At 32.4% G+C, this 17558-nt stretch overlaps 1 protein-coding gene and 1 long non-coding RNA gene across 2 annotated transcripts; both read left to right on the forward strand.

Annotated features, from left to right (window-relative positions):
• The first annotated feature begins 362 nt into the window (after positions 1-362).
• Positions 363-3963, forward strand: LOC146934909 (uncharacterized). The gene is made up of 2 exons (XR_015033054.1): positions 363-504; positions 3153-3963. It is a non-coding gene; the product is annotated as an uncharacterized LOC146934909 (long non-coding RNA).
• A 4534-nt stretch (positions 3964-8497) lies between these two features.
• LOC146934910 (quillaic acid 3-O-glycosyltransferase CSL1-like) lies at positions 8498-13916 on the forward strand. The gene is made up of 8 exons (XM_085750160.1): positions 8498-9118; positions 9457-9549; positions 9962-10063; positions 10164-10376; positions 10496-10598; positions 11700-11878; positions 12385-12732; positions 13325-13916. The coding sequence occupies exons 1-8, from the start codon at positions 8546-8548 to the stop codon at positions 13796-13798; spliced, it is 2085 nt and encodes a 694-aa protein (XP_085606286.1). The 5' UTR covers positions 8498-8545; the 3' UTR covers positions 13799-13916.
• The last annotated feature ends 3642 nt before the right edge of the window (positions 13917-17558 follow it).

Raw genomic sequence — 17558 nt, forward strand, 5'->3', positions numbered from 1 at the left:
CTCTTGTGACAACAGATCAGCGCAATGTTTAGAATTGGAAAAGGTGAACTGGGGTATGAACAGTTCATCAAAGATCAGTCAAAAATTGAAATCATCATGCAAAACAATAAACAAATAAATAAACTGTGTTATGAATATATCTATTAGTGGATGTCCATCCATTACCCTTCCACATGCTTGTAACTCCCACTATCCATTACCATTCCACATACTTGTAGCTCCCACTATCCATTACCCTTCCACATGCTTGTAACTCCCACTAGTAAGTGGGTTGTAATATGATCATTCATGTACCTATATGTGTCCTATAAATAGGATCTACATCAAAATGTAATGACACACTTGTGAAGTAATGTAATATACTCTCTTCTTCTCTCTTTATCTAATTATCTCTACTCTTTTATACAATGCAACTCTTGATAATACTTTTGTTAATTTCATAACACGTTATCAGCACGATACTCTGATCAACTGAGGGTACGAAAGTTTATAGCCAATATGAAGGTAAGTTAATGTGATACTAAGAGGTAATATTGATACTTTCTTGTTTCTAATATTGATTTTTCATATTCTTGCTTGTAGTGACTGATAAGTCTCGGTTACCGAATTGAAATTCATTTTTTTTTTTATTATGATTAGTGTTTACTATATTCCATAGACTAACAAATTAATCATACGTTCTTCTTACCTGACTTTCTTGTTTAACTCTACACTAGTGTGTGTGTCTATATATATATATATATATATATATATATATATATATATATATATATATATATATATATATATGGGTTATGTTACAAGCCACCTTCATAAAAAGTAGTGTGGTGTCTTTTATCAAGTCACACCTCAAGGTGTGATTTTCACTTTTTTAGTTATAACTTTGATAAAAGACACCTTCATAAAAAGTAGTTGGTGTCTTTTAACAAATGCTCATAGAGTAACTTGATAAAAGACACCTTCACAAAAGGTGTCTTCTATCATAACCCTATATATATATATATATATATATATATATATATATATATATATATATATATATATATATATATATATTGCTTCTGTGCATTTGCATAATGAAGTAACATTTCAGTTTTAATTAAGTAATTTCGGTTCATATAAGTAACATTTCTCATACCAAATATTATTTTTTATGTATCATTATTTAGATTCAGTATTGCATTGGGATTAAAACTTGTTATTGAATTTTATCAATGACTTTTTTACTATTGTGGTGATACCTCGTAGCTTATCATTCTTTTTTGAATTTTCATAATATGATAGTGCTCACGTGACTCCAATTTGTAAAGACCAATTAAAGTCGCTTCAAAGAATAAATAAAAGGTGAATTAATATTCATAACCCCCGAAGGATTGCGTAAAGAATGAATTGGTCTTGATCATCATGTGTAATTTAAGTTCATGAAGAACTATTTTTATTAATATTAAAGCATCCCTGAATGATCACTCAAACTAGGAATTTTATCATTGTTTATGAAGATTTGAGATATGGTTCTAGAAGAACTAATGATTTAACATCAAACATTCATGAAAGAAATATAATTGTGATTTTTCTTTATCATTGTCGATAGATGTTTGTGGTTGAGTTCTTGAAGATGTTTATGAAGATTTGAGACATGGTTCTAGAAGAACTAATGATTTAACATCAAACATTCATGAAAGAAATAATTTTTCTTTATTCACAATTGAAATATATGAGATCTATTTGATCCTAGTATAAGTTATACCAAAAGAAATTAAAGAAAAAACTATTTATGCCCCTTGAGATGTATATAGTTCTTGAAGAACTGAATATTTAATATCAAGTATCCTCAAAGGATAGCAAAAATATTATGATCTTCTTTGATGTTGATAGATTTTTGGTTAAAGATAAAATCTATTTTATCTTTGTATTATTTTTTTAAAAAAAAAGTATTGAAGAGTTACACGTTGAGATTGTAATGTAGTTCTCGAAGAATTAATTTGTTATTTTAAGGATCCCTGAAGGATCGATCAAATAAAGCATTTTCTTGATCATTGTTTATAAAAATTTCGAATATAGCTCTTGAAGAACTAAGATTTAATATTAAATCATCCTTGAAGGATTGCAAAATTGTTATTTTACTTGCTTATTGTTCATAGAGGTTTGTGGAGTTCTTGACCACAATTCAAACATATAAGATCTATTTGATCTTAGTATAAATTCTATCAAAAGAATTGAAGGAAAAAAAATGTATTTATACCTCTTGAGTGTGCTCCTGAAGTAGCAAAATTGAAAAAATAATATCAAGAAAATTTTGAAAGATAAATCACATTTGTGATTGAACATAAGAGTAGTCATTGATTGAAATGATGAAGTCTCGCCTGATAAATTAAACATTATTTTTAGATTGAATCATCTATACTATTTGTTTCGTATAATCGATGTTGTGTTTATGGTAAATAATATAGTAGATATTTTCATCCATCTAGGCATTGAACATGTGAAGATAGTAAAATTCTATTATGATTATGATCTTTACTATATATGAGATTTCCCACAAATGACCTTTATTTATTTGTAGCCAAGCCACATTACAATCCTAAAAGACCTTAGTGATCTATGCTTTTGTGCTTTTCAAGATGATAGTTGGATGGACACATAACCTGATCAGGATGTTAGCTGGATTGTCGGATGTGTGTTCAAATCCCTCATTCAATGAATTCATTTTGTTTTATTTACTTACAAAGAAGTGTGTTAGGCGTGGTTCATTGATAATTATGTTATTGACTTGAACTGCGTGACATGAATTTTGTTTTTATGACTTGTTTCACATTCATAGTGTATGCCTAGGTTAATGAGAAACTTCAAACTTGCTCGCACAACTCACAGTTGAATCATGTAATCTGAAATTTTTTCGAACCTTTGATTTATGTGTCTTGTGATTTAACTTTTATCCAAGTCTTGTAAATTGTCCTTCTTGAGTCTTTTGTCTGAGGAAAAACAAAGAGTTAAATTGGGGAGAGTTTGATAAGTTCTAGAAAGTAGTTAATTTCATGTTGTATTTTAGGCACTTTTGTTACTTGTTTCACAAGTTATCCTAGGAAAAGCCAAGATTAAATGAACAAATGACCAATTATTCTTTTTATATCTTACTCTATCCCATTGTGCAGGAAAATGGATGTCAAGACACTGAGCAAGAAATAAATCAACAAAATTATGCAAAGGTTAACTCGCCACAACGAGCAAAGGCGAGGTCAAGGCGAGCAGTTCCAGAAGGTTTTGATTTTCACAAGTCTATGCGTTGCCAAATCGAGGAGGAAGCGAGCTCACTCGCCATGGCGAGCTCACAACGAGCCTGCAGAGAGGAGTTACTGAGAACACCAATTTTGGGAAGTCCCTAGCATGCCACAGCGAGGCCATGGCGAATTTAAAGTGAAGAAGAAGGCGAGGAGTTACAAAAAGTTCAAAATCCAGGGAAACATGGGCTCACCACAGCGAGCCTAGTCTTCGCCATGGCGAGTGAAGGCGGTTTCAGACTCCTTGATTACGTGGCAGAAACCCACTGGTGAAGAAAGCTCCACTCGCCATAGAGAGCCTCATCTCGCCTGGCGAGTTGCCACTTATCAGAAAAAGTATTTAAACCTTTCTATAATTTTTCAGACATATCATGTTATTATTTTAGAGAGAGAATAGAGGCGAAAATATAGGAGAAACACAAAGCAAGAGTGTTAGGAAGTGGATTCATCAAGATTATTTGAGAAATCAAGATCTTGCATTGCAATTTCATATTTTCTTCCATTTTTGCAAGGCTACTATGACAATGAGTAGCTAAATCTCACCTGTTGGGATTATATGTAACTGATCAAGCACAATATGTATCTCTTTTTATCTTTCAATATATGATTCTAGTTTTTACTTGATATTGGTGTTATCCTTACTATTCATGTTTATGTATGATTTGAAATGATATTGAAAAATACATTTTGAATTAATCTAGATTTGGGATAACCATCTATCAAAGCTTAATGCTATCAGATCATTTAATAGATTAAGAAATCATCGATTAAACGATACAATCGAAGTCACAACATTATTTAGACATAAATGATGTTGTTGAGTGATATGTGATAATATCGATTAATCGCAAGAATCCATATATCAGATCATAAGGAAATATGCGAAGCTTGGTCAATGAAATCTAATCCTATCAGTTTAAGTCTTTATAAAATCTCATTTTAATTATCGCATTTTAGCTCGGTTTGATTTTATAACAAACAAACAAGTAAACCCTAACTTAAAATGATAATGTGTGTTGAACGGCTTGTAATATCGCACTAGTCCCTATGTAAACGATACTAAAATACTTACTTTTGATCGATAGAAAAATACTACATCATTAGTATGTGTTGATGCAAACTTGGACATTTCAACACTTTGAAGGAATTGCGCCCAAGGATTATTTGGATGGTTATAGGGAGGATCGACACCCCCATGATATAATGTTTGTAACAATGAAGGGTCTTGTTGTCACAATACCTTACACAATGCACCTGGACTGGATCATAACTACATATTGTATCTTCTATATGTACGACCATCACTGCGAAATACAAGACTTCATGAGCATCAACTTCTACTCAGGCTCGATCAGATACTGACCTCACATGGTCTGTTATCTGTCGAAGCGCGAGCTACGCTAGTCTGGATTTGTGCTAACCATTCCCAAACATCCAACTTAGTTTGCTTCACTAGTGATGACCCTACAATAGGTATATGAGGTATATACCAAATTCCTTATCGTGAGCTATCTGCTGAAGGATTTAGGACGTAATGTGCTTCATGGTATCGCGAAAGAATACAAATACAAGTGATAGTATTTCAAGATTTCACATCCTTATATGTTGCCCATCAAAGGAACTCACTGTAACAATTGAATTGGCTAATGGGATAAACCTATCTGCCATGACAAAAGCCTAGAGGATAATGATCATGGTTCTGATGTAAAGTTAAATTCCAATAACAAGGTTGTTGGTTTAATAGATGCATCTTAGCAAAAGAGAATTCTTAAGCATGATAATCAATCAATACAGTGACAATTAAACTCAAGTAACAAGATCATACTAGAAAGATCATTTATGATGTGTGATTGGCAGATTATGCAATGAATAAAATGTTCTCATGTGCAATTATCTTTCTTATAAATAAGTCACGGTGGCCAATGCCGTAGAAATTTTAAAGAATCCATACAAATGAAAACATATATAAACTCAGTACCCCTGTAAAAAATAAGCCAAAAATCAGTTTGGAAAATCCTTAGTACCTATGAATCACGGGCTCGAACACGGACTCGGACGCAAATCAAGTCGGCGAATCTTGTCGGAACCGCGAACACAGAGACATACCACAAAACCGCCACTTTTGTGCTTCACAGGTTAGTACCCTTATTAGAAATAAGCCAAAATCAGAATTATTGATAATGTTATCTATAAATTGTAAATAATGAAAAATAAATTAAAAATAGGAGAAGCAACCCAAAAAGGGGTAACGAAGGTAGAGAGAGAAGTACCAAAAAGTGAATCAAAACAAAGAGAGATCCATGGTGGTGGAGAAGCAAGCAGTGGAGAAGCAAGCTGCAACAAAGGGTTAATACTTGATTGACTATCACCAACGGAATCAAGAGAGGAGCTCGATTGGATTCGAAGGTAAGAGATGGGTTGGAAGGTTGAAGAAGGGTTCGATTGGGTGAGAGAGAGCGCTTGATTGAAGGAAGAGGAATAGATTGATCTGAGAAAGCTGCTGCCAGAAATTTTGAGGAATAGCTTGATCGAAGGAAGAAGGGTTAGGTAACGTGATTGGATTTGAGAGAGAGAGAGAGAGAGAGAGAGAAAAGGGGTTTAGACTTTAGAGAGTGAGTTCAGAGAAAGAATGGGTTTAGAGCGTGAGTTCACAGAGATAGAGTGAATTTGTTTTTTTTTTTTTTATCTAAAGTTGGTTTTATTAAAAAATAATGTTTTTTATTCTAAGTTCAGATCTCAAAAATGAAAAAGTACCGCTCATTTTTTTTCATTCCCGCTGCATATATTGGTAAGGGTCTTTTAAGGCACGGTTTTTTGGAATTGAAGTGGGCATGGTTATTATCCGTGGATAAACGGTGGCCTAAAATAGCATAGGCCATGGATTTTTGTTTGAAGTCATAAAATGCACTGTGTATTCAATTTTTAAGCCACAATTTCAAAATAGTGGCTTATACATGTTTTAAGCCATGCTTTTTTCGGCGTGGTCATGTTAAGTGTGGTGTAAACTCAAAAATGTTGTAGTGCATCCTGAAAACAGTCTCTTGTCTTAAAAACATGGTAATGTTGCGTACAATACACCGAAAATGGTGGGTCCTTTCCCTGAACCCTGTGTATGCGAGAGCTTTAGTGGAATAAGATGCCCTTTATATGTTGCTCGTACATGTTAGAGATCATCATATGCCACTTGTGCAAGAGGCCCTTGATGAAATTGTTGCTGGAGAGGATGGGGGGATGAAGTAGGTAGACATGGTTCTCCAGTTAGGTCGTATCAGTCATAGTCAAAGTGAAGTGGGTAAGTCCAATCTAGTAAAACTTGAAGCAGATCATAGTTGTGGCTCATGGGGACATGGTTTATTTCCAAAGGAGGAGGGGGTGCTAGAGTGGGCATGCTGCTACCGAACAATATATGTGTATTTTGCATGTCTTTTTATGAGTTATGTTTCGATTCGTATCATTTGACTATAGCCACTAAATCATTTGTTTTGGATATTTCACACAATTTGGATACAATGTATATAATTAGCATATGTTATGTTTTGTTTTAATTTTGATGTGAAATTAATATGGTTTGATTTGTGGTGAACAAATCTTGACTGCTATATGTTACTATGTATTATCCCTATAAATTGAGTTATATTGTTAGAAAAAGAAATTTTAAATGCTTAATTGTTCATCTGATCCCTTAACTCAATTCTTTATTTCAAAGTGGTCACATAACTATAAAACATCTCAATTTGGTCCCTTATCTCTACTTCCGTCAAACAAGTTAGTCTTCTCCGTTAGTTTTTTACAAAACCCGTTAACTCATTTCCATGTGTCATTTAGAATTGGTGATCAAGGGTTGAATTTGAAAAGCACACATAAAATACAATGGACTCACAACATATGATAACTTCTATTGCCATCTTCTTCCCTCTTCATCTTCCAACTTCATACCCAAAACAAAAAATAATAATTCAGCAACAATCTTCTTTCTCTGTGACTCTATTTCCATCGACAGAAACAACAACAATTTCTTCATCACCATCAACAACAACAACAACAACAACAACCTTTTCAACTACCACAAACATCTCAATATAAATTTCAACAACAACGATAAATTCTACAAACAACAGCAACAATAACAAAAACATCAAAAACATGCTTAACATCAAAATATTCATAAATTTAAAACCAAAAATAAAAGACGAAAACCTAGAAATAAAAACCTAGGAATAATAAAAATACAAAACTCCATCTTCATCGATCTGTTGCTAACAAAAATTAAAACCCAGAAATAATAAAACTCCACACTCAAGCCTCCTCGTGAGATAAAAATTCCCAGAAATAGAAGCTTCCTCATGAGATATAGATTCCCATAAATAGTAAGCTAATGATACAAATCTGACGTTAGAGAGAGAATTTGTGAAGGGAATAAATTGAAACCGATAATTTGAAGGTGTTTTTGCAGTTATGGATCGAATGAGAAGAAAATATGGAAGATAGAGAAAAAAGATGAAGTAGGGTATATGCTGTGGAGGGGTGTCCTTTAGATTTTTAGGGGTGTTTAGTGAATGTGCTATTGTTGGATTTTTTTTATTTTTATTTTTTTCTTCTAGGTATGAAGTATGGAAATCAAGAGGGAATAGGGTGAAGATTGTTGGTAAACTTTAATTTTAATTTTTAGGAAATTTTTTTTTTTAAAAAAGGAAAAACAATAAGAATTACCGTATGATGTAAATCCACGGTATGTCATGTGTGTTTTTTAAATTCAACCGTTGATCACCAATCTTAAATGACACGTAGAAAGGAGTTAATAAATTTTTTAAAATACTAACGAAGAGGACTAACTTGACGGAGGGAAGTAGAGATAAGAGACAAAATTGAGACATTTTATAATTATAAGACCATTTTAAAATAAAAAATTAAGTTGAGAGATCAGATAATCAATTAAGCCAATTTTAAACAAACAAGTCAAACAATCTTCTTGGTCCATAATTGCTATGAAACGAGGAACTTAAATTCACAATAAAAAAATAGCCACGCTGCAACTACGTGAGTCACGAGGGCTCTCATAGGTTTTGTTTTTTCCTCTATAATAATAGTACCAATATAGCATAAACAAATAATAACACTAGTGCGAGTTCCACGAGAGGTACTTAAAAATTAGTATTTGATTTCCAACTCCAATTAGTGTACTATATATATATAAATGAAAGTGCTTGGCTAGTAATTATAAGCCATATACAACTTTTGTAGTGAAAATTTCAAATTATTGAGTTACTATGACAACCTTCACACTTCACAAAGAAACAGTCCAATCATGGTTACCTCTAAGTAGACTTCACATATTTTTCCACTTCATATGTGTCTTGTTTCTCTTTTACTATCGTATCAACAATTTCATTATATCGTATCCATGGATTCTAATGACACTAGCTGAGCTTATTCTATCAGTTTTGTGGTTTTTCAACCAAGCATACCGATGGAGGCCGGTGAGTCGATCGGTGATGATCGAGAAATTACCGGCTGACGAGAAGTTACCGGGACTCGACATATTTGTGTGTACGATTGATCCCGAAAAAGAACCAACTGTTGAAGTTATGAACACTGTTGTTTCTGCTATTGCTATGGATTACCCTTCTAATAAGCTTTCTATTTATCTTTCTGATGATGGTGCTTCTGCTGTTACTCTTTTTGGGATTAAAGAGGCTACTCAATTTGCTAAAGTTTGGGTTCCCTTTTGTAAAAAATATGGTGTAAAGTCAAGGTGTCCTAAGGTTTTTTTCTCTCATATGGCTGAGGATGAACATGTTCTTAGGACACAAGAATTCGAGGCAGAGAGAGACCAGATTAAGGTATTTTATTTTATTTTTCTTTTCTAAGGTTTTTTTTCTCTTCTTTAAACAAGTGAGGTAGTAGTAGATACAATTAAATTCATCTCATGCTTTTATGTTCATTAATTGACGTAACAACATATTATTAATTACGTATGTAAAATAATTTTACACTGTTGTGTATTGCAATTAAACTCTTATAGTGTATATCCCATTATAAGATTTCATGTAGTTAGTTTTCTTTTCCTCCAAATTGTAACGCTCAAAAGAAGTGATCTAGATTCAAATCTAAAGTCTAAACAGATATAATTAATTAATGTTTGGATTCACATGACATGTTGGTTTTTACAATTTAACAGGTCAAGTACGAGAAAATGGAGAAAAATATTGAGAAATTCGGTTCCGACCCCAAAAATCTTCGTATGGTGACTGATAGACCTTCTCGGATCGAGGTAAATCCAATAAAGGACTAATAATCATTATATCCTCACAAATTACATTGAATAATTTAGTTTAATGAATAAAAATATGTTTTTGTTAATATATCTTATGTGTTAATATTCACACTAGTAGTTAACTATTTGTAATAGGTTGGTTAATTTTTTTTTTTTTTTTTGCCAAAGTGATTAACTATTTTTTAAATGTGGTCTAAGTAAATTGTAAACTAAGTGGTTAGTATATTTCAATTTTCTTTGACAACCGAATGCAAATTGTAAATTGTATGTGGTTTGACAATACAAAATGTGCATTTCATAATTCCTCAACTAATTAACGAATAAACTTTTATTGTTTGTTAAAGATTGGAAAAAAAAAGAAGGTTTTATTTATAATTTCTATTCATATAATTTGTTTATTTTATTTTAGATTATAAATGAGGAACCAGAAATTCCACGTGTTGTTTACGTGTCTCGTGAAAGAAGGCCATCACTTCCTCACAAATTCAAAGGAGGTGCCCTCAATACATTGGTGTGTACTTTTGATTTTAATTTATGCTTTTCTTTATATAATAATTTTTTATATTGTAGCAAAATTAATAAATTTCACACATTTTCTATTGTGGTTGCAGCTAAGAGTCTCAGGTTTAATCAGCAATGGACCTTATGTACTTGCAGTGGATTGTGATATGTATTGCAATGATCCATCTTCAGCCAAACAAGCCATGTGTTTCTTTCTTGATCCAGAAACCTCTAAATATATTGCATTTGTTCAATTCCCTCAAATGTTTCACAATCTTAGCAAAAAAGACATTTATGATAATCAATCTAGGACTGCTTTTAAGGTAAATCAACAAAATATTAATTAAGGTCTTCATTTAGTTTATGTTATTTTTTTCAATTTCTTATTTGTTTTTTATGTTTGATGATCATATAAATGATGGCATAATGCAATTTATTTCAGACAATGTGGCAAGGGATGGATGGTTTGAGAGGTCCGGGTCTTTCTGGCAGTGGTAATTACTTGAATAGAAGTGCATTATTATTTGGAAGTCCAATTCAAAAAGGTACATATTTCCTAATTATTATTTTGCAATCATATTAATATATTATATATTATAAATCCACACATTCATTTTTTGCAATCAGATTCTAATTACTATTTTCCACATTATTACTTGTCATGTAAATTATACTCAATGTCATAGAAAAAGTTAAAAAAAATAGTCTTGCTTGTAAATTCATATATACAATATGCTCACATCATATATAAATTTCTATTACATATTCTTACATCATTGTATAAAAATTCAAACCTCAAGTGTTCATCCGTGGATACTCTTTGAAACATGAAATCTGTCTTAATCTTGATGACCCATTAGGATCCAACACATCTAAACTTTTTGTAACAAAAAAATAATCCTGAAGCTATTAAGAGTCGTTGAATGATGTAGGATCTGAAAAATGTTACTATAATTGTAGACATCTTCATTTTACAAGTTTATTTTGTAGGTTTTGGTCACAACCAAATTTTAAGAGGAATAGTACATAACTAGGATATGAACAACACTACTATAAGAATAAAAATAAATGAAGGTTAAAGAAACTTTGACAGAGACTTGATTAAGGTTGACCTTTAAGCTGCTAGTAGATAATTTTTGCTAGGTGTACCTAAAATTAGGTTTTTAGTTGTCTCACTCTTGAGCTGATCTAGGTAAAATCTCTTAGAACTTGTGGTTGGTGTGCTTGGACCTAGCATAACCTCATAAAACTTACCTGTGAGGAGAGAATTGCACTTATAAACAGAACATATTTTGTTCGATTTGTGACTCTTTAACACACCCCTCATGACAAGAACTATTGACCTTGGTTCGTGGACATAAATGGTGGATGGCTGATAGCAGATAGCCCAACAGATCTTAACAGAAGCTCTGATACCATCTTAGAATTTGTGGTTAAGCCTAACATAACTACACAAAACTGACTTGTGAGGTGAAAATTGTCTTCACTTATAAACGGATCATATTTTGTCTAATGTAGGACTCTTTAACAAAATCAACCACATAAAAATTTGGACTATTTAATGATATGAGTGAAACTATCCACAACATTGAAGTTAGCATTTCTAGCTCACCAATATAAGAGTACTTTTCTTTTTATGATTGTAGATGACTATCTTCTTGATGCCCAAAACTACTTTGGGGAGTCTACCACATACATAGAATCACTCAAGGCCATCCGAGGACAACAAACCATCAAAAAGAATCTTTCAAAAGAGGAAATTTTGCGAGAAGCTCAAGTAGTTGCATCTTCTTCCTACGAATCAAACACACAATGGGGCACAGAAGTAAGTGTATTGATACATTTATCAAAATCTAGGGAGATACCAAGTAAATAGATATTTTAGTCCTTAAAATTGTAAAGATCGACAATATAATTCTTTAAATTAAGTCGCTCAAATTAAAAAATGTCAATCAATTTAGTTTGTTTCTCACATTTTTGCATCACAATTTTAAAAGTTTACACATAACATAACAAGGGTAGAACCTCTAAAATTATTATACAAAATTTGAGAAAATAACCGAATTGATTGATATTTTTCAATTTAAGTGACTATATTACTATTTCGTAAATTGAGGGGGTTAACTTGACGACTCTTCCAAATTCAATGACTAAAATGCCTATTTACTATCTATAGAACATGACTTCTATGTAGTCAAATGTGGAGTGGAAAAAGTTGCTCCCAAAAATATACCACATATAGTATTAAATTGATCTTAATTATATTACATGTTTGTGTAAATAAATGAATTGATGATTTTACTAAATGTAAATTTGAATTTTTATTGACAGATAGGATTCTCATATGGCATCTTACTAGAGAGTACTATCACTGGCTATCTTTTGCACTGCAGAGGATGGAAATCAGCTTACCTTTACCCAAAAACACCATGTTTCTTAGGGTGTGCACCAACTGATATCAAAGAAGGCATGCTTCAATTGGTGAAGTGGTTGTCTGAACTTTGCTTGTTTGCTGTCTCTAAATACAGCCCTTTTACTTATGGATTTTCAAGAATGTCTGCTATTCACAACTTCACTTATTGCTTCATGTCTATGTCATCCATATATGCTATTGGATTCATACTTTATGGCATTGTACCTCAAGTCTGCTTCTTGAAAGGAATATCTGTGTTTCCAAAGGTAAAACATATATTCAATTCTTTTTACGTCTATTTAAAATTGCGATTGTGGTTATGCTGCGAACGTTTACATTGTGGTAAAATGCGGCCGATGCAATTGTGTTTGCAAACCGCAATTTAAAACCATGAATTTTATTATGATTGGACCTGCTTGGTTTGAAAAAATAAGTTGTGTCAATTTATTATGATCACTTTTAATTGCAAAATTGTCTATGCTACAATGGACCATTGGTAAATTGGAGGTCGGGTGGCACGTAAGTAAAGATTGATCAATGATTGTTTTGTCATAATTGAAATTCGAATTCTCCTGGACGATTTGTCTTTAACTAGAGTTTATTAACCACTTGACCTCAATCACTTGGTTTTTACATGAAACGGTGAAACATTTATTGTTTCATATATAAATTAAAAAAAAAAAAGAGAGAATTTTGCAATTAAAAGTGAAATTTGAAAAATAAAAATAGGGACAGATTTTTTAAATATTAAAGAAAACTTAGATTTTCTCTTTATATTTTTTATCATATACTCATATAGTAAGTAAATTTTTGTCCTGGTTTTATAATTTAACATGTTTTAATTTACTGTTGTTACAGGTCACAGACCCTTGGTTTGCAGTGTTTGCATTCTTATATGTTGCCACACAAATTCAACATTTGATAGAGGTCATTTCTGGTGATGGCTCAGTGTCAATGTGGTGGGATGAACAAAGAATTTGGATTCTGAAATCAGTTACTAGTTTGTTTGCAATGACAGAGGCAGTTAAGAAATGGTTAGGATTGAACAAGAAGAAATTCAACTTGTCAAACAAAGCACTTGACACAGATAAAGAGAAAATCAAGAAATATGAACAAGGTAGGTTTGATTTTCAAGGTGCAGCTTTGTACATGTCTCCAATGGTTGTGTTACTCATAGTGAACACTATTTGCTTCTTTGGTGGTTTATGGAGACTATTCAATACAAGAGATTTTGAAGACATGTTTGGTCAACTTTTCCTAGTTAGCTATGTAATGGCTCTTAGTTATCCAATTTTTGAGGGGATTATAACTATGAAAAGTAAGAGTGCGTAATGATCTTTCAATACTAAATAGTTAGACTTCTTCAAGAGTCTAAAATGCACCACTATTTGTATCTTAAACTGAAATCTCCATTGTTATGTTTAGATTAATAAAATAGCTAGTTTGTCTATGACTATGTCCCTTCATATTTCTAATAAGCGGTGTAGTATAATTGTTAGATTATAAACTTGATTTGATCATTGGAGTAATTAAGTGTTAGACTCAATTAGCTAATAAGTGGCGTAGTCTAAGGGTGTGTTTGATTTAATTACAATACAGTAAGTACCGGACAATACATAACTATATTGGAAAGAAATAGAGACATTATATTTTTATGTTGGAAAATAAACAAGGTATTTTGTCATTTTTATAATTTGTGTTTTGGACAAAAAGTTGTCCCATGATTTAGTGAGGGACAAAAAAATTATGTGTTTGTTGAGTCTCTTGCTACCTGTTTTGTCCAATCAAATGATCTGATTCTGAATCAAACCGAGTAAAAAAAGTTGTGCAGTTCAATCATCTATATTTTAGCAAATCAATCGCACCCTAGATAAAGTTTTAGAGAGGTGTAGAAATTTATTGATAGTAGGGTTATAGTATTAAATGTATGTAGCAGAGAAAAATGTCTAGAACTCTATTGATGTGTGTAAACTATTATCATATGATTTGTTTTGTTTTTTTATTTTTTTTTTGAAAGAGACTGTGTGTATTTGATTTATAGACAACTTTAATTAAATAAATAAAATACAAAATGGAATCAATTATTAAAATAGTATTGCACTTGAGACCATATACAACTTTCTTGAGTTTATACTTTATACATCTTCTTCTTCACTTTATTCTAATAGCCAAGAGGTTTATCTACATATACATCTTCCATAAGCTCACCATGAAGAAAATCACTTTTCACATCTAATTGATAGTCATTGCTAGATGTTATAGCAAGAGTAGTTTTTATGGTATATCATCTAGCCACCGGAGCAAACACCTTATTGTAGTCAATTCCATGATGCTGAGAGTATCCTTTAGCTAAGAGCCTGGACTTATGCTTTTCAATCTCTCCTTTTTCGTTGTACTTTCTTTTGTAGATTCATGTATCATTGTTCTCTATAAATTCAATCTCCTGATCCATAGGTTTCCTCAAAGAAATCTGCTAAAACTTCAGATAGGTTTGACTAACTGTTACGTGAATTGAATTTTCATTTCTCAATACTATTGATAGAAGGCTTTATATAGCAAGTGTTTATGATAGAGGTTTAACTAACTGGTTTACTTGTGTGACAAGTAACCTCTAAAACTAACCTCCCTAGCTAACTAACCATATTCAAAACAATGATATATGTCTGACTGTAATATAGCTGATTGCGACAGACCGATCCTCAACAACCAATACGGTGGAGTTCTAGGACCTCGTAGTGGACGGAGGCAAAACTTCCACGATCTTACGATGGTTGGTGGTGGTGCTATTATTGATAATAAACAAATAAATAAATAATTGAAGACAAATTACTTATTTTTAATATAATGTAAAAAGTAAGTTTGAGATAAAAAAAAAAAAAAAATTTAGGTGAACTTTGAGAGAGACTTGTTGCTCTAGGTTGAACTTCCCCCCGGCATATAAGGCAAACTTTGAAGCTTATATAAGATACATGTAAACTCATATGAGCAAAATATACATGTTTGATTATATATATTAATATTTTTCTTTCCCTTCTCTATACGTTTTGAAATGTGCCGCCCTCCCTCTATATCCAAATCGCTGCCTTTAAGATGCAGAAGGTGGGGGTTGGTGGTGCGACGATGGGTAAGCCATCCACATCGCCTCTTATCCCTGTTCTCTCGACGGTGGTTCATCAGAAGTCCAGGTTCTAGGCGCACCCTATTTTGGTCTGGCGGTAGCGCTAGCGGTTTGGGCTCGTTCAAATCGCACCGTCGTGACTGGGTTCTTGAAGTTCTGTCATATGCCCGACTTTGTTGGATCTTGTGTTATGGTTTTCTTATGTTTCAATTCCTTTTTGTTGCCGCCACGTGTGTGTTGTTGTCGGAAAATATGTTTCAGTGAGATTAGTTCATGTTTCAGTAAGATTCTGGTTGTTTCTTAAATGCGTATTTGGTTCTATTATAGGATTTTGTGTCCTTCGCCTCCAACGTTGTTGATGGTGCAAATCTGTTGAAAGGCGTGGGTTGTGTAACTGGATATGTTGTTTAAAGACTAACTGCACTGCCGTGTTGATTCGTCTGGATGTGGTTCGGATGTCTCTTCACTGCGGTCAGAGTTTATTATGCTCGAGAGGGGTTGTGATGCTTGTAACGCCCATTTTAATTATTTAATTATTTTAATGAGTTTTAGAATATAATTATATGATAGACGTGCTTTATATGATTTATGTGAATTATACGATTTTATGTGATTTATATGATTTTAGAGATGTTGTGACTTATTTTATTGTTAAATAAAATAAGATTTGAAAATAAAATAATTATTGAGATGTGGGGCTGTTTTATAAATTTAGAGAGTTTAGTGATTTAAGAGGAAATAGGAAAGAATAGTATAGGAGTTATAAATAAGGAAGTCTAGGTTAGAAAACATTTTTACGTTAAAAACGATTTTTGGAGAAGAGGAGAACAAGAGAAGAGAAGAACCTAAGAGAAAGGCTGCATCGATTTTGCTAAGGTAAGGGTGGGACTATCTTTCACTAATATTAAGTCTGTGAATCATTGAATTGCATCTAACATGTTTTGGGATTAGTTTGTGAGATCATGAGAATTAGGGTTTGAGTGAGAATTGTTGATTAAATGATGAAAAACTGTAGGATTGATGTAGAAACCATGTCCATATGATGTACAGTTCATAGATTAATCATTTAACAATGTCCTAATCAGTGTTTGAAATTTGGGTGGATGAAATTCAGGTTTTTCGTGTAAAATATCGATGTTAAGCGTTTTTGCAAATAAGTGACTATGTGAGGTTCTGGAAAATGATTTTGGAGTGGTTTAAACTTGAATTTTTCTGTAGATTATGATAGGGCTAAATGTCAGGAACGCGTAGGCGAAAACGGCATCGAAAATGGATTAACGGTTTGATTTTTATGCGCGAAAACGTGAAGGTTGAAAATCTGGTACGTGCCACGATGCAAGACCAACGTGCCACGATTTTGATCAGAATTTTAGATTTTTTGACTCTGGAAAAATCGTGCCACGATACGTGCCACGATCCTGTCAGACAAGAAACCTTAAAAATGCATTTTTCTTCAATCCAGTTGTTTCCAAACTTATTCCTAAGTGTATAAACTTATCCTAATCATCTAGGGGTATTTTCATGAAAGAAATAACCTGCTTTAAGGATCTAATGAGTTCTTGTGTTGCCTTGCCTTGAATTAGGTAATTATGAGACGAACTTAGGATTTCTCAAGTGAACCTTAGTAGAATATTGAACTAATGCTTGATAGCTTATAAGAGGCCTATGTTTATGTTTAAGTGATTAATGTTATTAATGATGTGATATTGTTATACATGCACTACATGTGTTATTCACGATGCTTGTGTTGATGCAATGTTTAAGATGTTGTTGTTTATCGTTTGATATTGATATAATATGATGCTGATGTGATATGAGTTAATATGTGCTGCAAATGTTGTTGTTGATCTTTATTAAGATGTAAATGTCGGTCTAAGTCATGAAGTTATAAGATGTCCATGAAATTTCTAAGATGTAAGATGTTGAGTCCATGCATACTCATTTAAATGGGAATGTGTGGACTCTAAATAGTCG

The sequence above is a fragment of the Medicago sativa genome, chromosome 3, assembly GCF_051527215.1.
Source record: "Medicago sativa cultivar Bolivia chromosome 3, Bolivia_mono, whole genome shotgun sequence".
NCBI classification, from domain to species: domain Eukaryota; kingdom Viridiplantae; phylum Streptophyta; class Magnoliopsida; order Fabales; family Fabaceae; genus Medicago; species Medicago sativa.